At 61.4% G+C, this 20,489-nt stretch overlaps 1 protein-coding gene across 3 annotated transcripts; it reads left to right on the top strand.

Annotated features, from left to right (window-relative positions):
- The first annotated feature begins 6,521 nt into the window (after positions 1-6,521).
- On the top strand, positions 6,522-20,489 carry LOC125088424 (neurturin). 3 transcript variants are annotated; one of them, XM_047709615.1, is made up of 4 exons: positions 6,522-6,938; positions 12,134-12,310; positions 17,116-17,331; positions 19,893-20,489. In XM_047709615.1, exons 3-4 carry the CDS (start codon positions 17,163-17,165, stop codon positions 20,315-20,317), a joined length of 594 nt encoding a protein of 197 aa, XP_047565571.1. In that variant the 5' UTR covers positions 6,522-6,938; positions 12,134-12,310; positions 17,116-17,162; the 3' UTR covers positions 20,318-20,489. The 3 variants fall into 3 exon arrangements, with proteins under 3 accessions (XP_047565571.1, XP_047565563.1, XP_047565553.1); XM_047709607.1 differs by lacking the exon at positions 12,134-12,310; XM_047709597.1 differs by lacking the exon at positions 12,134-12,310 and having other exon boundaries at positions 17,112-17,331.

The following is a 20,489-nucleotide window of genomic DNA, read 5'->3' as shown; positions in this document are numbered from 1 at the left end:
CTTCCCCCCCACCCCACCGTCCCACGGCACCCAGGCCCCTCCGGGGAGGCAGTTGAATAGAAGGGGAAACTGAGGCCCGCAGAGGGCCAGCCTCTCCTCTCTGGGCCTCCAAGGGCTCCCTGGGTCTGCCTTGCGATGGCCTGTATTTTCTGTGTGAGGCAATCAAGGAGGGCCTCCTGTAAGCGGGGGAAAGGGGTATGACTGTGGATTGGCCACTGACAACATTAATACCAATGATGCAATATTAATTGCTTATCATAATGGTGTAGTATTAATTGTTTACCAGTAACTAAACAATTGTTGAGCACCAATTTTGTCTAAGCCCTTTCCATTAACTCACTTATTCTACTCTCTGACTTTGTGCAGAGGGAGCAGGCATTCATCCCCAATCCACCTGAATCCATGGATCTCAGAGGTCCCTGGCCCAGGGACTGCCGACCCGTCCTGAGCCAGAGACCAGGGCATCAGCCTTCCCACCCTGCCTCTCTCCCCACAGCCTGTGGGTTCCTGTGTCCTGACCACTTGCCCTTCAGAGTCCTCTCTAGTCCATCCCCTCTCCCATCACACCCCCTACCAACTTCTGGGCCTAAATCTTCCATCCTACCCCCAAAGCCCAGACTCCCAGGCACAAATCTGACCATGGCTTTTCCCCTGCTCCCAATCCTTCCATGTCTCCCTACTGCCCCAACCCTGTACCACGGCCCCCAAGTTCCTACAGTTCCTAGCCTCTGCTGCCTTCCCGTTTCATTCCTCATCACCCCCCACACCCTAAACTCAAATACCAAGTTCATTCCAGACGTTCCATGAGGCAGTCGTACCTCTCCGCCTTTGCATGTGCTGTTCCCTCTTGCAAGAAGTCTGTTCCCTGCTCCCAATCTCCACTCAGCCTCTAGTTCTCTCCTTTTCCTCCTTCTCCTCATCCTCCTCTTCCTCCCCCACCTTCCTCCTCCAGAAGCCTCTTTAACTGCCCCATACTGGGAATATGGCCCCCTTTAGCCTTGGCAGCCATCCAGACATCCCCTGGGAATCATGGCCCTCACCATCCTGGTGCTACCTGGCCACATGCCATCTTCCCCTCTGTACCGAGCTCAGAGAGGGTGGGAATTGGTCCACCTCAGTCATTCTGTGTCCCCACCACCCAGGACCAGGCCCAGCCCACAGGAGGTGCCCAAGGAATGCTGAGTGCATCTTACCACGGCTGAGAGACTGAGGCCCAGAGGGACCAGGACCTGCTCTAGGGGGCCCTGCCTTCACTGAGGCTGTGGCAGGGGGATGAGAACTTCCCAGGTGTCACCCTGGAGAACGTGGGGACACTCAGGAAGATGCCCCCCCACCCTGAACCAGGCCTGAGTTGTCCTCTGAATGCCCTATCTTGACTGATTCGGAGAAACAGAAAGGAGGCAGGTGGCCCAGGGAACCCTGTGCCAGTGGGGACACTGAGGCACTCAGATGGGGGGAGGCAGGGCCTGGGGAAGGCGCTGCCAGTACTCTCCCTCTCTCTCTCTCTCCCTCTGCCTCTGCTTCTTTTGGTCTCTGCTTTCCTCTCTCCCTCTGAGTCTCTCTTCTCTGTCTCCCTGCTCCCTCCCTGTGTCTCTGTCTCCCCTGCCCTCACTGGCCCTCTCAGCCAGGCAGCCAGGCCGGATGGGGTGGCAGCAGCAGGACAGGTGCCGCCCGGGCTCAGTGCCCGTTTCTGCCGGGGCCACCCCGGATTTGTGGCTGCGCTTCCTTTATCTGGGGCTGCAGCTGCCCCTTATCTCCTGGCTTCAGGACACGAGACAGGGATTAGGGCAGCCCAGGCCAAGGACGGAGACAGCAGGGTTGGGCGGAGGGTGGGAAGAGCCAGGGTGCTGTGGGGGGAGGCGCGCCGCAGGGCACCCGGGAGCCTTGGCAGCTGGGGCTGCTGCGTGTGTGTGTGTGTTGTGTCTATGGCTTTTGCACGTGTGATGGTGTATGCGCATCTACTATGCTATGTGACTGGGGAGTGTGTCTGATTGGGGGGGCTGTGAATATAATTGTGTTTCTGAGTGCACGTGTTTATGTGTGTCTGTGTTGGTTGTATGTGTGTGTGTGGCAGTGTGCACACATCTGTGGCTTTTGTAGGGGGGGTGGCTGGCTGTGCCTGCGTGAGCCCCTGCCCTGCCCCACATGTGCCCACAACCCCCTGCCCAGGCCCCACCCGGCCGCTTGCCCTGCTGCCCTGACTCCCTTGGGCTGGCCTGATGGCTTTCCCACCTTGCTGACCCAGGGCCCCCAGGGAGAGGGCCCCCGACCTGTGGCCTGTGGCTGCAAATGGCCCTATGGGGACGGCCGCCGGCCCTGCTTTTCCCATCCTCCCACGCCTGGAACTGGCCAGCTCCTTCCCGCCGCCCACAGGCCTCAAGGGCCCTATGCTGGCTGAGGCCACCAGCTCCTCTCGGCCCCCGGGGCCCTTTCTCTGACCTGGGCTGGGTCTCCTGTCGGGGCTGAGGCTTCTCTCTGCTCAGCATCCTCCAGTTGGGGCCAGGATGTTAAATTGAGAACTGAAGCCCATTTTAGGGGAGACTCTTGGCTGCAGTTGGCGTTCCTGAGCTGTCCCAGTGACCCCTGGCAAGCCCTTTCCCTTCTCCGCAGGAGAATGACACTGCTCGTCCCTGAGGGTCTGTATGGGGCACAGAACGGCTGAGGGAGCAACATCACCAACGAGCCAAGAGGCCCAGGCATCTCCGTGACCAGCTCATTGTGGAGTGGGGCAATGTTGAATATGGAGATGCTGGGGGCGGGTGCAGGAGAGGCAGAAGACGCAGAGGGCTCTGGGCCACCTCCCCCACTGCGGTGCTGGTTCCTGGGGGTCCTGAGGTACAGCCTGGGGCCTGCAGGGCCTGGACCAGCTCCTGGTGCTAAGATGGAAACTTCTCCACCGGCCAAGTCCATGTCTTGGCCAGCGGCCGCTGGCCTCCCAGAAGCTCTGCCTGGGCCTCCACGAGTGAACAGAGCACTCCCCTTGGGAGCAGTGACTGTGCAGCAAGGGCAGGGGGGCCAGCCTCGGGGGTCAGGGCTGAAGGAGTGGCCAGGGCCATGGCCAAATGTTCTGGAATCATCCTGCCCTGGTTTGAGCCTCTTCCCTACTCTGTGACCTTGGGCCATCCTCTTGACCTCTCTGATCCCCAGGTTTTACAGCTGACAAGTGGGCACAGAGCACTGCAGGGGCGGGCGCGCTGCCTGGGCTACCTGGCGGGGGCGTAGGGGCACATCCGAGGAGGCAGCGAGGGAGCGGAACTAATTTCCAGGCAAACACCATGGAGGGCTGAAAGGTGACAGGGCCTGGGCTCTGGGTGCACCTGCGCTGTCCCACCCCTACCTTGGCCTTGACCCCAGGGCCAGCAGGCTCAAATCGGCCACAGTGGCCATGTGGCCCACAGACGTCCCCTACTCCACACTGAGCCTCAATTTCTCTGTGCCTATTTGCGCACTGGGGAGACACAGCCCTGCACAACCCTCCGGCTGCTCTAGAAGCAGGGGAGGCTCAAGGCTCTGTTCCACCCACCCCCGCCCCACAGCAGCCACAGTCTGGGAGAAGGAGGGTTTAAAAATAAAGCATTGTAAATACCCGTGTTTCCTGCAAATAGAACCAGCCCCTGAATCCCTGTGGCCTCCCAGACAGCCGGGCCCAGACAGCTCCTTTGAGCGGGGCGGGGGCCAGAGGGTGGGTGTGTCTGCGTGCGCCCCAGTTCCCAGCTGCTGTGTGAGTCAACCGGTGCGACAGGGTGTCTGTCACCGCCTGTCCAGGGGGTGACAAAGTCTGTGGGTTGGTGACAGCGTCCAGAGGTGACACAGCAGTGTGTGGTGGTGTCGGGACGCCATGGACATGTGTGTCCTGTGACCACGTGGGGCTGGCCCCGAGCACAACAGGGTTCCCAGGGGCCTGAGAGTGATGGGGTCTCCGGCCGCGGTGGAGGGTGGTGGCGTGTGCTGGCGTCCCACCTCCAGCCTCCTGTGTCGCCTGGCCGCAGCCTCACCCTGGTGCCCCCCCACCCCAGAGGAAGCCCTGAGGGTTTTCAAGTCGCTGTTGCCCGGGCAACCATTTTATGAGCGTCCACATGGTGGGCACATGTGTGTGTCCTAAACCCCACGTGTCTGCACGCCCCCACCCCCACAGCCCCAGCCACAGTGGGGAGAGGGATACTGGCAGTGTGGGGTGAGCGGGAGGTGGCCAAGGGCGGCTGGTGACCGCTTAATGGTGGCTGGGTGCGTGGGGGTGGACTCCTGGCCAGGCCGCCTGTGTGCAGAGGGCTGTACCCCCCAGACTGGCCTCACACGTGTGTGCATGCTTGGGTGCACGCGTGATCGTGTCTCCGAGGCTCCTGCACTTGAGTGGCTGTGGGGTGTGTACTGCACCCTTGGGGGCGTGTGTGCCACGAGTGACTATGTAGAACGTTTGCGTGGGGGCCGTGTGTGTGCACACGGCAGGGACGTGAGCTGTCTCCGCGTGGCCGTGTGTCCCGGCAGTGGGTGTAGAGTGGGCCGCACGGTGTGTGTATTAACTGCGCAAATTGGCACCAGGAGGCGTGGGAGCGCAGGGCGAGCCACCGTGTGTGCGTGAGCGGACACGAGCAACCAAGGGGCTGCTTGGAGGGCCGGTGGGCTCCTGTGTGAATATGCTCTGTGTGTGTGTGTGCGCGCGCGTGTGCGTGTGTGCATGTGTGTGTGTGTGTGCGCCCATGCCTGTCCTTGGCAAGGACGTGGGTCGTTGTGACCGCTCTGTGTGTGTTAGGGATGCTGCTGGGCATCCGTGTGCCCCCGTGTGTGTGAGAATAAGGATGGCGCTGGCTGGAATCTGCCTGGACCAAAGATTTGGGCGTCTGTGTGTGAATGGCCGCAGGGACCGTACCCTTCCCTTCCAGCCAGGATGTCACTGGGAGCATGTGGTGACACCAACAACGGCAGACACTGGTGGCGTGGGCCTCGCTCACCACGAGCCAGGGATGGTCACTCCTATTTACTTACTCAATCTCTACCACAACCCTATTAGAATCTACTCATAATACCCGGTTACAGATGGGGAAACTGAGGCACATTCAAGAAGGATGGGCCCAAGGCTGCACAGAGCAGACACCTGTCCTTCCCATCCTGGACCAGGACCAGGCAGCTCCGACGCCGCCACTTCTCTGACACCTGCTTGTCCTTATGCCCCCACCCCACCCACAAGCTCATGTCCTGGCGGTCTCCTTCCTGGGGGCTGTGCGCAGACCCCGACGTCCCCCCACCAACATGAGCCTGAGTACAGGGAGTGAGACTGCCTGAGTGTCTCCTATCACCGCCTACACTGCGTTGTCGTGCAAGTTGTACAGGCCCCTTGGGTGTGTGTGTGTGTGTGTGTGTGTGTGTGTGTACGCGCGTTGAGGGCGTGGAGACGGGACGCTGGTCCTAGGAAGGTCAAGGCGGCTGGGCTCAGAGGAAGGCAGGCGGCCTGTGCGGGAGCGAGGAGGCCCCAAGAAATCAGGCGGCAGTAGAGAGAAACCAGAACACGGGGCCCCAGGAACGCAGGCGGCGCGCGGGAAAAAGCCGGTTGCGGAGGCCGAGGGCGGGGTTGTAGGGAGGGTGTTTTTCGGTAACTAGGCCGCGGTGGGGCGGGGCCACGGCGGTTCCAGCCCCGCCCACTCCACCCACCCCGCGTTTGGCTGGGGCCGCCAGGGGGCGCTTTAGGAACGCGGAGTCGTCGGGGAGGGGGCCCGGTGGGTTTGGGCGCGCCGGCCGGAGGAGCAACGCGGGGTCTTGGTACTCAGAGAGCGCGGTGGAGAGCCGGGGACGGGATCCTCCGCAGGGCTCTGAGGCCAGACTGGGGACAACTGCCCCTTAGTGAGGGGCTCTGTGGGCAGCGGTATCATCAGTCTCAGGGTATCACTTACGGTCTTAGGAAAAAACTTAAGAGTCGCAGTTCTCTAGAATGGCTTTATCACCGGGGGCTTCTTTAGCTTTCTAAAAAGAGGACCTGGGGCAGGACTAGGAAGACCCCACAATCTTCAGCGGGGTAAGAGGAGACTGTAGCCGCTGTAACCGCCGTCTGGGGTAGTGCTGGAGCTCATAATTCCCCTGAGGAGAATCTGGGGGAGGGGCTTCTCGGGGACCCAGACTTTTGGAAGATGCGCTTTCCGGGTCTCTGGAGTAAGGGTGGGAAACAGCTAGTTAGCGGGGCGCTGCTCGGGGTTCCTTTGAGGGGCTTCCTTGGTGAGGGTACTTCTTGGGACCCTGCTTTCCGAAAGGGGACCAGGCAGGACCCAGGAGTCTGGCGTCGGGGGCGCTGTGCCTCTTATCCCAGAAGGGAGCCCTTGGGGGAGGGGGCGTCTTGGGGAGCTGGCTTTCCTAAAGGGGCGCCGCCGGGGGCCCGGGGAGATCACCTTCTAGAGGGGGCGCTGTGGCCCCTGCACCCCAGCCACCTGCGCTCCTCCGGCCCCTGCCTTGGGCGGGGGCGGCTCCCGTCCCGGGAAACCCGAGCCACCGCCCCTGGCCCCGCCCCCGCCCCGCCCCCCGCCTGGAGACGGCCAAGCCGTCCGCGGCGGGAGCGGCGGAGGCGGCGGGAGAGCGCGCGGTGGAGCCGCTCCGAAAGCCCGGGCCCCTCGCGCAGCAGCCCCGGAGCCCAGCGCCGCACACCCAGGCCGCCCGCGCCGTCCGTGCGCCCCCGCGCTCCGTGCCCTCCGAGCCGCGGGCCGTCCAGGGCGCCCCCAGCCCCAGCCCCAGCCCGGCCGGGTTGGCCGCAGCCCGCGGCTGATCGAGCCCGGGGGGGCCCCATGGGCCGGCCTGCGCCGCGTCCCCCCCGCGGCCGCCCCCTCCGGCCCGGGCCCCCCCGAGCGCCGCGGGCCCAGGCGGCCCGGATGGCGGTCGCGGCGGCAGGGGCAGGGGCTGGGGCCGGCGCAGGCGGCAGGCGCGGCCACCACTGACGGGTAGTCGGGCACCCCGAGCAGGTAAGCAAGGGCAGGCTGGGGACCCGTAGGGGACCGGCGCTGGGGGAGGACCGGCCCCGTGGACGGGAGTCTGGGGGCTACCAGGGGCTCCGGATAGACCGGTAGCTTCCCTCCTCTAGCCAAGAACCGGCATGTGTATGAAGGTGTGGTCTAGGGGGCGACAGGTCCACGCATGGCAGGGGGGGCAGAGGTGGGCAGGGCGATCTTCAGCGCCTCTCCAAGCCAGGATCTAGCCAGGGTCCTTGTCCGACGGGGCGGGCGCGCCTCTGCCTCCTTGGACCCCCCAAGTGTGCGTCTGAACGGGGTGGAAGCGGGGGCAGCCGGAATCCCCTCCCCAGCCTCCAGGAGGGCGAGACCCAGACACACGCGCTGCCTTGTGGTGTACAAGGTGCTGTGGGGGTCATTCGGATCCGCAGACCCCAGCCGGGGAGCTGCCGTCGCGGTCCAGGGGCGCGCAGAAGTAAACATCTGTCAGTAGCGCGTTCCAGCCACCGCCGCCTCCGGGGACACGGTGTCCTCCGGTAAGGGCCCGGCTCTCTCGGCTCTGGGAGCCGCCTGTTCAGCCACAAGAGGGCGCGAAACCCTTTTTGGGGGGAGGGTAGTCCCTTAAGGGCGAAGAGTGTATTTGAAGGAGAGGGGGGCTGTGCCTCCTCCTTTAAAAAAAAGGCATCTCTTGCTCAGGATAGTCTCGGAATTCCCCCAGAAGGTGCAGCGTGTGGGTTAGGAGTCATTAGGCAGCGGTGGATACAGACGGGGGGCAGATTTGGGGTGGGATTGGAGAGAGAAACGGTCACTCCCAGGACTTGGTGGCACCACTACTCCTTCCCCCATGAAGTAACTGTATATATCATGGTGTCACTGGCTGGGCTCTGGGCTTGTGGTTACCTTCAAGTCTGGGACCCTAACCCAGATCTGGGGAGCATGGCCATGGTCCTGGGAGGGGGGGGGTTGCTGGAGGCCAGACCCCTGACTTTCCTCACTCCTGCCTGCCTGCCCTGCCCTCTCTCTGCTCAATCCTTCTCTGTGTGTTCCATGACACTCTTTGTCTGTCTTCAAGTGCCCCAGGCTGAGGAAGCCCCAGTGGGGCGTGACTGGTCTAGGCGGATGTCAGTGGAGGGAAGACTTCTAGCTTTGCCAATCTCCCCTACCCCCCCCCCCCGCCACCAGCCCCCTTGCCTTGGGGCTCTTTGGACACCCCTCCCCATTCCCTTCATCCAAGGACTTCTGAAGTTCAGGGTTCCGAAGCCACCCCTGGGCCTGTAGACTACTCCTAGTGGCGAGCTGCAAAGAGCTAGTTCTAGCCATGCAGGGAAGAGAGCAGCATCCCCCCAGTGGCAGGGCATGTGGCTGAAATTCCACCATCGGGACTATCCCTTAGGTTTCAGACCTCAGTTTTCTGGGAAGCAAGCAGAGGATATAGTTTTCAAGCATCTGGGCAGGAGAAGGAACGAGTTTGCAGCCTGGCACAAGGACACAATCGAGAGATTGTTCCCATGAATGTTTGCTGGATGGTGACGGTGCGGCTGACTGCTGGTGTCCAGGCTCATGGTTCTTGTCTTTCAGGGAAGACAGACTTAGACCCAGGGTGGAGCCCAGAGTGGAGCCCAGAGTGGAGCCCAGAGTGAGGAGCAGAGGGTCTACCTCAGGGTAAGACGACCAAGGGAGACTTCCTGGAGGAGGAGCATTGGGGCTGGGGCTGTGAAGGATGAATAGGAGTTTTCTAAGTGGGAAAAGAAAGGGCATTCCAGGTAGCAGGAACTGCACATTCAGAGATCTGGAGGCAGGTAAAAACACGACTGGTTTTGGAAAATCCAGTCTCTGGATGAGTATGGGAGGGAGAGACCGTTCTGAGAGGTTGGCCCAGGAAAAACTGGGCTGGGGCATTCAGGGCCAGATTCCTCGAAGTTACGGCTGGAAACACAGAGCAGAGAGGAATGGGTCTTTAATGCCTCTGGCACCACTGGGCCCAGCCTTCTTTGCTGAGACTGTAAATTCCTCTGCAGCTACATCTTTCCTGGTCCCCAAGGTAGGACAGAGGAGTCTGGGCCTCTGGGGCGAGGCCCACATGGGGAGATAGAGGAGGGGCAGATGGGGTTTTCCCTCTGCTTAGTGAGCACCAAGTAAGCATCGGGCAGGCCCGGCAGGAGGCTGGTTCTCCCCAGTTTGCAGCTGAGAAAACTGAGACTGGGTGAGCCGGAGGATCTTTCCTTCTTGCCCCATATATTTTCTAAGCATCAAGCTACTGTGTGCCAAGCTCTGTGCTAGGACAAAGCACAGGATAAGACGAGCCTGGAGCTTGACACACCTGGGGGTGGGTGAGGGAGTGGAAGAGAGGTTTCCAAGCCAGCCAGCCAGATCTTTGCATGTGCAGTTCCTGCTACCTGGAATGACTTCTCATTTCCTACTTAGAAACTCCTACTCATCCCTCACGGCCCCATCCCCAATCCCCTCCTCCAGGAAGTCTCCTCCGACCCGACTACCCTGATGTAGACCCTTTGTTCCCCACACGGGGCCCCACCCTGGGTCCAAGTCTGTCTTCCTTGGAGGACAAGGCCCAGGAGCCCTGACCCCAACGGCCACACCATTTACTGACCAACAAATATTTGTGGGAGGTTATTTTCAGGGGAGGTTACTTTCAGGGGAGGTAACAGCTACAAAGGAAGCCTGAGGGGAGAATGGGGCACTTCAGCAAAGGTATTCAGGAGAGGAAAGATCTTCTCTTCAAATCCCAGTGAAACCAGGCTTCAGGTCGGTCCTGGAAGAAATCAGACAAGGGGCTCCTGTTTGCAGTAGGTGGTCTCACTTCCCAGCTGGGGGGACCGACACCCGAGAGAGCGTGCCTAAAAAGCTCAATGCATTGGGGACCAAGTGCAGAATTTGCACTTGGGGAGGTAGAAGAGATGACTCGGGTCCCCTGGTTCCCAGGAAACCAATGGTAGGGTCTGAGTCAGGCCCAAGTTCTGTGCCTCTGTTCCCCCTCTGTCCGATGGCCAGCTTTGCGCAGTGTCCTCCTGGCTACTCCCAGAGGACCCAAGTCTCCTGTGCCACCCGCCGGCCCCACACCAGCTGCTCACCCATGCCAGGCTTAATTAGGCTGATCCTGTTATCCACCCCCCCAGGGAGCCCCCTCCTGCCCGCCCCAGATGCCTGCAAGGCCAGCCCCAGGCCAGCCTGGCTCGGTAGACCAGCCTGCTCCGGTCAAGGTGAGAACTTTACAGGCAGCCGAGGAGGGCTGGGCCAGAAAAGCTGGTGGCCCTGCCCGCCCCCCCACACTCCCCAGCCCAGTCTCCCTGAGAACAGGCCCCGTGTGGCAGCAGGTTCAGGAGGAGAATTCCAGGCACCGGTGGTGGTGGTAGTGGTGGTGGTGGGGAATTGGAGAGCTGAGCATGCAGGTCACATGACCCTCTCTCTCCACTACCTCATCTCCCCCCACTGACCCCAAAATCCATTTGCTCCTGCAGCTCCCTCCACCTAGAACACTCTCTCCAAATCTTCACTTGGTCTCAGCTGCAAGGCGGCCTCCTCTAAGAAGCCCCCCTGACCGCTCACCCCAAAAGTCTCCCCCAGTCACTATGACTTCCCTGTGTTCTGTTTTGTTACCCTACTGCCAACATCTAAACTACCTTATTCGTGTTTTCTTTCTTCTCCATCTCCCTGATTGGACGGGGGGGGGCGGGCTGGGCGGGGGGGGGGGCAGGTTAGCCTTGGTTCCCTGCCTGGCCCAGCGCACAGTAGGCACTCAGTAAGTGTTGATCTGGTGTGCTGGGGGCAGAACTCAGCCTGGCACACGGGGCTTGCTGCCACGTGGACACTTTATTTACTTGCTGGCTCTGCTCTGCTACGGGTCTTCGAGAAAACCTCTTATTTCCATGGATATCAGCCCCCCCTTTCTCCCAGATGGCAGGACCTATGGTGCCCTCCCGCTGCTCGCCGCCCCCTCCCCATGGCCCTGGCCACCGGGACCCAGGGACTGTGGAGGCATTTGAGAGGACATGTTTGGAGTGAGACCCAGGTTCAACCTCAGTTTGGCACTTTTTTTCTTTTCTTTTCCTTGCCTTTTCTTTATTTTTTTTAAAGATTTTATTTATTTATATTTAGAGAGAGAGAGAGTGTGCGTTCATGGGGACGAGTCGGGGAGGAGAGACAGGAGGAGAGGCAGAGACTCTAGCAAGAGTCCCTGCTGAGTGCAGAGCCTGAGCCAAAATCAGGAGTCAGATGCTCAACCAGCTGTGTGGGGGAAACGACATCTTTTCCAGGGACTGTGGGGACCATTAAACCTGTGGAAAGCAAAATTAGCACAGTACTTGACACTACGTAAACGTAATAGCCGCAATAGCCTGTGTAGTGGGGGCATTAATGTTATTATTGTTGCTATTAGAGAGGCCATGTGTTACCGTGATTAAGAATGTGGAGGGGGTATTGGGGCTGGGACTCTGAGGGATGAGTAGGAGTTCACCTGACTATCTGTGTTCCAATCCCAGCTAGGCCACTTACACTCTATTCTGTTTGATCTTGAGCAAATAATGTCACTTCTTGGAACTGTTTTCCCACCCACAGAATGGAGATAAAATAGTCCATACCTTGCTGTGAATTATTCTGTGTAAAGTGCTTAGAACAGCACTAGTACGGTGTGCACTAGTGCTAGTGTGAGCTATTAGTTTTAGTTTTATTTATTTTTTGTTGCTATTACTGTCATGGGGCGATCAGCACAGTCCCCCCCAGAAGTCACTCTGTCTGTACCTCTCTCGGCTTCCCTCTGGCGAAGACAGACCTGGAGCCCCTTCACGCAAGCTCAGGAGCTCAGATTGATTCTCAAATCCATCAAATCAAAAAATCAATCAATCAAAAAAAAAAAAAAAGCAGGGAGCCAGTGATGGTTCTAGCAACTGGGCAACAGAGAGCTTCTGGGTGGGGAGAAGACGAGAGGCTGGGCCCCCACCTCCAGCTAGGCAGGGAAGGTTGGCTGGGGGTGTTTGTGACTGCTCCCCGCCCCCCCCGCCATGAGGCCCCTGCAGACGCTGCATCGGAACCAGCTGCGCTAGCCAGATGTTCCTGGTTTACCCCCAGATGTGTGTCGCCGGCTGGAGGCTGCCCTGGCCTCCCCCATCTCCACCATGGGGCGGGACTGGGCCCTGGGGCCTCCCAGGGAGGGGGCACATTTTTGTGGGCTGTGGAATTTGGTTCTTGTTTTGCAGGGACCATTGAGTCTTGCCTCGACGGAGGCCAAGTCCTGCCCCTCCTGCGACCTCAGTTTCCCCACCACGGGAACTTGCAGGGGCCTTCTAGGGGGAAGGAGAGGAGCAGGGAGCCCCGTTGCTGTCAGCCCTGGGGGCGGAGCCCCGGTCCGCTGCTGCCGCCGGCCAGGCCCACAGGTCTGCCCTAAATGCAGGAGCTGGCCCTCCCGATGGGAGCAGAGGTGTCCCAGGCAGCTCGCTGTGCAGAGGGGGAAACTGAGGCTCAGGGAGGGGGAGGGGCTTGCCCTGAGTCATCCAGCAAGGAAGAGACAGAGCAGGGATCCTAAGGCAGCCATCTAGACCCAGGTGCCGCGGGGCTCAGACACAAGCCCTTCCTCATGCGCACACCCGCTCACCGACATGGGCACACACAGCCGCCCCCGCAGCGCTCAGGGCCTGGCCCACTCTGCCCCCGGGCAGTGACGGCGGCCCCACCAGCCTCCGGTCCAGCTCCTCCGGGTCCTCCCTTGAGTTCCCACGGGGCTGGGCAGCACCCTTCAGGGAGATCCCCTCTAGGAAGGCCCAGGAGGTGTCCAGTAGTGCGGTGGCGAAGGAGAAGGGTGTATGTGGAAGGAGGCCCCACATGGGCACAAGTACAGTACGGAGACCAAGGAGCCGCAGCATATGCTTTTTTTTTTTTTTAAGATTTTATTTATTTGTTTGACCCAGGAAGAGAGAGAGAGAGCAGAAGCAGGGGGAGTGGCAGGCAGAGGGAGAGGGAGAAGCAGGCTTCCTGCTGAGCAAGGAGCCCGATGTGGGCTCCATCCCAGGACCCTGGGATCATGCCCTGAGCTGAAGGCAGACTCCTGACTGACTGAGACACCCAGGCGCTCAAGCTCATACCTTTGTGAACAGAACTCTTGACGCCTGCCCGTGCCTTAAAAGGACCCAGGCCAGGCTAGCCCTTGAAAATCCCCCCGTCCAGAAAAGACAGACGTGGGTCCAAACACTATGCCAGTGGGGCTAGGTAAGAGGGAGGGACCCACAGCTGAGGATCCAAGATGGGAAGCCAGGAAGGCTTCCTGGAGGAGGTCCCATAGGAGCTAGGGCTCTGAAGGATGAGTAGGAGTTTACCAGATGGGGGGAGGCCCCGATTCAAGACCTCCCTCAGACTAGAGAGACAAGTGGATGGAAATAAGTGCCTTCTCCCATCCTTCTTCTCCCTGGGAATGAGCAAGAAACCAGTGCCTCCCTGAGGCCAGGAGCTCTGCAAGAAGGAAGTTGTTGACCTCGAGAACAGGAATGCCTGGCCTGTGTCTCCTGGAAGGCTCCATGGAAAGGTGGAGCCTTAGGGCGTTGCCTGGGCACCAGGATAATGAGCAGAGTTTCTTGGCACTACCAAGGAAAGGTTCCAGAAACACCCACATACACACACCCTCACCCTGACTGTTCCTTGGAAGATTGGAAGGGCTCGCCTGGCTGTGTGACTCTGGGTTACTCATCACCCCTCTCTGGGCCTCGTCCCAGCCCTGGGCACTCTGTGGCCTCCAGCTAGAAGTAAGGTCGTCCTTGAACCGACTTTCTGGAGTTCAGACTGTAAGGGGCCCCAAAAAATGGGTGGGCTCCCTTCCCTGGGCAGTGAGGATTCTCCAGGGTCTGGACATTTTCTGAGAGTTGAGAGGACACCATGGCCAGGCCCTGTCTGAGCAGTGAAGGAGGTCCTGGACCAGTGTGTCCCCATGTGTGTGAGCTTGTGGCCACGAAGTGAGAATGGCAGAGGCAAGCAGACGGAAGGCCCAGTTCAGTCCTAGGCCAAGCGTGCAAACAATGTGGGACACCCCATGCCTGTAGGTGTGTGTCCCTGAGTGTGCACAGGTCGAGTGCTCAGGGGAGGGCTTGGGGGCAACATGCCTGCATGGCCAGACATGCTGTTATCTGGGCCAACGTGCCAGAGACCATGTGTGTTGTTCATGAGAGTCTGAAAACGCTTGTGTGGGGGCTCCCAGGTGTGCAAGAGGCTAAGAACACCCGAGGGGCTGGGAGGGTGAGAGCTCCGAAGGACGAGGGCAGCCGGTCTGTGCTGTGTGAGAGTGCCCAAGTGTGCAAACATGCTAGTGTGTGAGCAGGGGTGTGTTCAAACACGATAACCTACTAGTGTGGTGGAAACTGCCCAGGTGTGACCATGTGTGAGCTTGAATTACACCAGCAGGTAAACAAGGCTGCCATAATGTGTGAGTGTGAGTGTTAACATGCCTCAGTGTGAACGCCCAAGCTTCTGAGTTCAGGACACTAGGATGTGAGTGAGGTAGTGATAGGGCGTGTGAGAATGGTTGAATGCGCGATTGTGTTCAAATAAGTGAGTGTGATCACGTTGGAAGATGAGTATGGACACACTCGTTGGTGATTGTGTTTATGTCTGTCAGTGTAATCTTCCTTGAGGGTGTGAGTTGTGAAAACTGGGAGTGTAATAATGTCGGGAGGGTGTGTGACAATGCCCTCGTGCGTGAGTGTACTCCCGTTCGGATGGAAGTGTGAGGACACCGGCCCGTGTGAGTGTGAGAGCATGGCCATGTGTTTCCAACATGTGTGAAAATGCCCGTGTGCACGTGAAAACACCTGTGTGTGTGAGCCCCACCCTGCTGGATGGAGTTGGTGAGCACGAACGCAAGGAGTGTCAGTGGGACGGTGTTGGAGTGTGCAAGCGACAGCGTGTCCCAGGGTCTGCATGCAGGAGTGTCTAGGAGTGCACGGGAGTGAGAGCACCGAGGTGCGTGACCGAGGACAAGAAGGCTGAGTGTGAGTGAGTGTGAGCCCCCACGTGTGCTGTGAACCCACCTACCCAGGACCGGAGCCTCAGGGACCCAGACACACAGATGGTGCACAGCAGGCCCCCTCCAGAGCCCTCAGCCACACGCGTAGCACCCCTGTGTGTCAGGGCCGCGCCAGACACAAACCAGTTGGGTGACCCCCTTACTGAAAGGCCCATTGTTAACAGACGCTTATCAGCCGCACCCACTGGGCCCCCTCCACCCTTGGCCCTCTGCTTTCCTGCCCCCCGGCAGAGCTCTGGGGGGTCCGTGGCTCCAAGGACACCGGGGGCTCTGGGGGCCAGGCCGGCTCTGGGTCCATCCAGCCTCTCAGGCCCTCGCTGCCCCCCCTCCCTGGGAAGGCCTCTGCAGAAACACAGGACCAGAGCCTGGCACCGGCCGGGGACCTCGTTCCAGCCTAAGAGGGAAACGGAGGCACCCCAGGGCAGGACGTGTGTGAGAGCAGGCAGGGTGCTGGGCGTGCAGAGAGGGCTTTATGGCCCCAAAGCATAAAGCAGATGCTCCTTCAGGCCAAGGGGCGGGTTGGGGCACCTGACAACTGCGAGGCTGCCCGCTGCTCCCTGCACCAGCCTGACAATGAGATGTGCTCCCCTTGGCCACCAAGGCCCTGCGCGACCTGCCTGGGGCCCCTCCCCAGCCTCCCCTCCTCCTCCTCCCTCCGCCTCACTCACTCTGTTCCAGCCACGCGCCCAAGCCCAGCCCCGCGCAGCCCCTGCGTGTGTGTCCCACCCAAGAAGGCAGATTCCAATCCCAGATGCTTTTCTAGCTGTGCCCTTGCCTAAGCCCCTACCTGCTGTGTGCCGCCTTTCCCCAGCTGTAAGTGGAGCTCACCATGCCTCCTTGGTGGGCTCAGCACCCGGTCTGGTACAAGGCGGGCGCTTAATACCTGTGACCTGCTACTGTGTAGCAGCTGTAGGTCCCGCGCCAGCGATTCCGTGGGGCGGAGGTGCCGGGTTGGGAGGGGGCGGGGAGAGGCGGTTCCAGACCCACGGAGCCCAGCCTGCCCTTGAGGGGTCCAGGCCAGACTGAAATGCAAATCGCACGCAAATGCCGGCTCTGCGCAGGGGAGCCTGAGCCGCCCAAGGAGCGCGCTTGTGGGGTCGCCAAGCGCCCCACAGCCGAGCCCAGGCGCTGACCAGCCTCCAGCGCGGCTTTCAACGCTCCGTGTAAATGTTTACACCCGGTGGGCCGCCACCAGGCTGCCAGGCCTGGGAATGTAAACCCGGGTTGGGGACCGCCCAGAGGCGGGGAGAAGCTCTGGTCCCGCTGGGCGGGAATGCGCATGCCTCAGGAAACACCTACTGTGTGCACTCAGGGTGCCGGGGCTAGGAGGTCCCAGCACTGAGTCATCCGTGAAACACTGCAGGAAGGATGGGGCCACTGGGGGTGCACACCTCCTCCAACTCGGAGTTGGGGGTGGGAGGAAGGGCGCGGGTAGGAGCAGCCAGAGAAGGCTTCCTGGGGGAGTCGCTGTCCAAGCTGAGACTGAGAGGGGCTTGGGAGTGGGGAGGAGGAGAAGGGAATGTGCTGGGTGGGAGGACGGGCTTGTGCAAAGGCCTGCGGGTGGGTGGGTCGAGTGCAGCTTAGGTCCATGGACACCTGTTCCTGGGCAGTAGTTTCATCTCTGTCTGGAGGGGAAACCCAGGCTCAGAGAGGGGCGGGAGGTACTCCAGAGGACCCCAAGGTCAGGAACACATTTGAGCACATTGTCTTCCCCACGCCCCCCAGTCCCACCGTGGCCTCTGCTGGGAGCACCCTCACCGCCTTCCAGGCTCCCCTCCAGGCTCCCTGGGCTCCAGTCACTCTAGCCTCCTGGCTGCACTGGCCAACTTTGGTCCAGCCTCAGGACCTTTGCACTGGCTGTTCCCGCCTGCCTGAGATGCCATTCTCTTGTGCCTGGCCGACTCCTACCTTTGCTGTTCAAGCCTCAGCTTTCGTCAATGCTCAGCAAAGCACTGTGGCAGCCCCAGATGGGGGCGGTTGCCCTGCTACTCCTGGCACAGTGCCCACCCCTTTCCTGGGCAGCATTTTTCACAAGCTCGTTCAGTGGTTCCTTGATGAGTCGTGTCTATGCTATTACTGATCATTAAGCAGAAGTGGCTGGAAGTCAGGGGCGCCACCGTGTCCCCGGCGCCTGGCCCAGCTCTCTGTTTCCGTTTGTTGCCTGACAGACAGACAGACGGAGGCCGTGGGGCTGACCATCGCGTGCCCACAGGCCGAGGATGCAGCGCTGGAAGGCGGCAGCCTTGGCCTCGGTGCTCTGCAGCTCGGTGCTCTCCATCTGGATGTGTCGGGACGGCCTGCTCCTCAGCCACCGCCTGGGACCCGCACTGACGCCACTACGCCGGCCACCTCGCACCGTGGACGCCCGGATCGCCCGCCTGGCCCAGTGTAAGGGGGTCCCCGACTTAGGTCAGCTGCCCTGATACGGAGGCGGCCATAACGGTGGAACTCTATTTAGGGGCCACAGAGGCTTAATTTAGATGGGGTGGGGAGGGTACAAATCCCCCCAAGGTCCTGGCAGCGGTAGTGGTGGAGGGGTTGCTGGGAGCTGAGGGTCTCTGGGCTCAGCTGTCAGAAGGAATTAGGTTCTGGTCTTGAGGGACCAGGGGTCCGGATGGAGATTAGACCGGGGCATCCAACCTCTGGGGTGGGGGAGCTCCCATGCGCTGCACGGGATGCAGGTACCGGAAGGCCGGACCCGAGACCCCAAGGACCTGCCCAGTGGACAAGGGCCAAGGGGAGGGGGAAACCCCGAGAGACGTAGAAATGGGGGGAGAAACAGAAACAGAGATGCTCAGAGACAGAGAGACACAGGTTGGGAGAGATGGGCAGGGGAAAATGCCTTGGGGTGGCGATATAGAACCCCCGCCCTTCGAGGGGCGTGGCCTTCACGCCCCCGATTCCCACTCCTCCTTCGGGCCCGCCCACTGCCCCGCCCACCGGACGGAGTGGGGGGTGGTAGGGCCTGGGTCCAGACCTCCTGTGAGTGCGCACGTGTCCACGCGGCCGCCACGCCGGGGCCGAGGTGTGGGCGCGGTCGCGGCGCGTGCATGGTGCCCGCGGGGTTGCATCGCGTGCGGTTCGTGGGCAAGTCCGCGCCCGCCCTGTCGGCCCACACAATCCTCCTTTCTTGTCCTTACAATGGACAAGGGCGGCCTCAGGCACGGGCTCCACTTCCGCCCTCCGCTTATTCCCGTGGGCAGCAAAGTCCTTCCAAAGACCCTTGTTCCAGAGACGCGGGTGAGGCCCCCAAAACCTAGCGCTTAGAGCCTGGTGGGGCAACACCGATGGTGGGATCTCGGGCACCCACCGGGAAGGCTCTCGGCCCCTGGGCGGGGGTTGCCCACCCGGCAGCCTGTTCCTGGGCGCAGTCCTACTAAGGGAAGAGAGTGGACGCTGACCCCCCAGAATCCCACTGAGCCCCCAGAATCCCTCTGAGCCCGATGCGCGGGTGGTGGAATTGCAGGCTTGGGGCGGTGGGAGCGCGGGGTGGGGCTCGGGTGGGGGGAGCTATTGCTCATCTCATCTCTGTGTGTTCAGACCCTGTGCCGGTGGCCAGGCCTGCTGGAGGGAGGCAGGGACACATAGACCAAGAGAGTTTTCACTGTTTATCTGAAATGCAAATTTAACTGGGCATCTGTACTTTATCTGGCAACCTTCTCCGCCCCGCCCCCGCCACCCCCGCAAAAACTGTGTGGATGTATACCTGAGGGTCGGGCACGCTACATGGTGGAAATTAGGCACCCTAAGATAGATAGGCTCCAACCTAACCCCAGAGCAGACGCCGCCGGCCACCCCAGTCCTCCCCCAGGGCTTCAAGAACTGGAAACATGCTCAATTGATTCCCCACTTTCCGCTGCCCCAGCCTCAGCCAGATCGGAACTCTCCGAGCTCCTTGAGCAGACGTGGCAACTGAAGCACAGAGCAGGGCCATCACCTGCCTGAAGTTTTACAGGGCTGGAACTGGCAGAGCAAGGCTCACAATTGGGGTCTGTCTGCTTCCCGACACCCCCTGCGGAAACAGACACACCCTCTCCCTAGGGTCTCCCTGCAAGCCATTTCCTTGGAGAGCCAGGGGTGCGGCAGGCAGGGGATAAAGTCTGGGTGTCCTCTCCCAACCACAAGCATGCCTGCCACCTGCTCAGAGGCTGGGAGTCCCTGCCTGCGGCTCCACTATCAGTGCCACCTGCCATTGGCATGCCTGCGAGGCTCTCCAGAGGACTGGGGCAGCCCAGCCGCCTGGGAAATAAATTTAGGCTCCAGGGCCCTGGGAATCTGTGACTCCGGGCACCTCCCGGCACCGTGGGAGCGCAGAGAACTGGACGCGGGCCAAACTTGGCCACACGAGGGAGGCCGGAAGAAGCCTGGGCTCGTGTCTCTCTCTCTGTCACCTGCTAGTGCTGTGGCCTTGGGCCAGTCTCTGCCCTACTGGATGGCCAGTTGTCTCACCTGTAACGTGGGGGAGGCCGGGATATCCCCTTGCTGCCTCCCCACGCGGTCCTCACACGCAGGCCTCGGTGTCTGCACGTTCTGAACAGCCCACCCAGCCCGATGTGGTGCTGTGCATGGAGAAACTGAGTGCCAGCACGCGATGGAGCGGGAGTGGGGGTGGGTGCGGGTGTTGGTGGGGCCCCCACAGAGTGAGCTAGGGACTCATTAACGGCCCAGCGGAAGGGCCGGTGTCCAACACAGGGGCTGGGTCCAGAAAAGGCCGTTGGAAGCATGGGGCCCCTGCCTGGGCTTCTGCACAGGCATCCCGCACGGCCTCCAGACAGGGACCGTTTAGGTGCCATGCTTGCCAAGTGGCCGTGAGCTGACACTTGGCCTTGGGAGGGTGCGCGAAGGCCCCCGGGTGCCGGCAACGGCGTGTTTTCCGAGGGGAAGGGCGACGGTCGGAGCTCTCCCCCAGCCACCCACCGACCCACCCCGCTCTGTGTCTCTCCTCGCAGATCGTGCGCTGCTGCAGGGCGCCCCGGACGCGGTGGAGCTGCGCCAGCTGACGCCCTGGGCCGGCAGGTCCCCGCGTCCGCACCGTCGGGCGGGGGCCCGGCGGAGGCGCGCGCGCGCGCGATCGGGGGCGCGGCCGTGCGGGCTGCGCGAGCTCGAAGTGCGCGTGAGCGAGCTGGGCTTGGGCTACGCGTCGGACGAGACGGTGCTGTTCCGCTACTGCGCAGGCGCCTGCGAGGCGGCCGCGCGCGTGTACGACCTGGGGCTGCGGCGGCTCCGCCAGCGGAGGCGCGTCCGGCGGGAGCGGGTGCGCGCGCAGCCCTGCTGCCGCCCGACGGCCTACGAGGACGAGGTGTCCTTCCTGGACGCGCACAGCCGCTACCACACGGTCCACGAGCTGTCGGCGCGCGAGTGTGCCTGCGTCTGAGCCTACCTCACCGGGACCGGCCGGACGGCGGCCCCCCCTCTACCCCTGCGCGGCGGCGCCCCCACCCACCCCGCCTGGCCAGGCCCGCGGCGACGGACTGCGCGTGCGCAGCAGGTGCCGTCCAGGCCTCCGGACTGTCCAGTTACTGCACCGAGATAAAGTGTGGAAAATG

This window comes from Lutra lutra, chromosome 1 (assembly GCF_902655055.1).
Source record: "Lutra lutra chromosome 1, mLutLut1.2, whole genome shotgun sequence".
NCBI lineage: Eukaryota > Metazoa > Chordata > Mammalia > Carnivora > Mustelidae > Lutra > Lutra lutra.
Note: the sequence above shows the minus strand (reverse complement) of the source record. Positions and strands in the feature narration are given on the sequence as shown.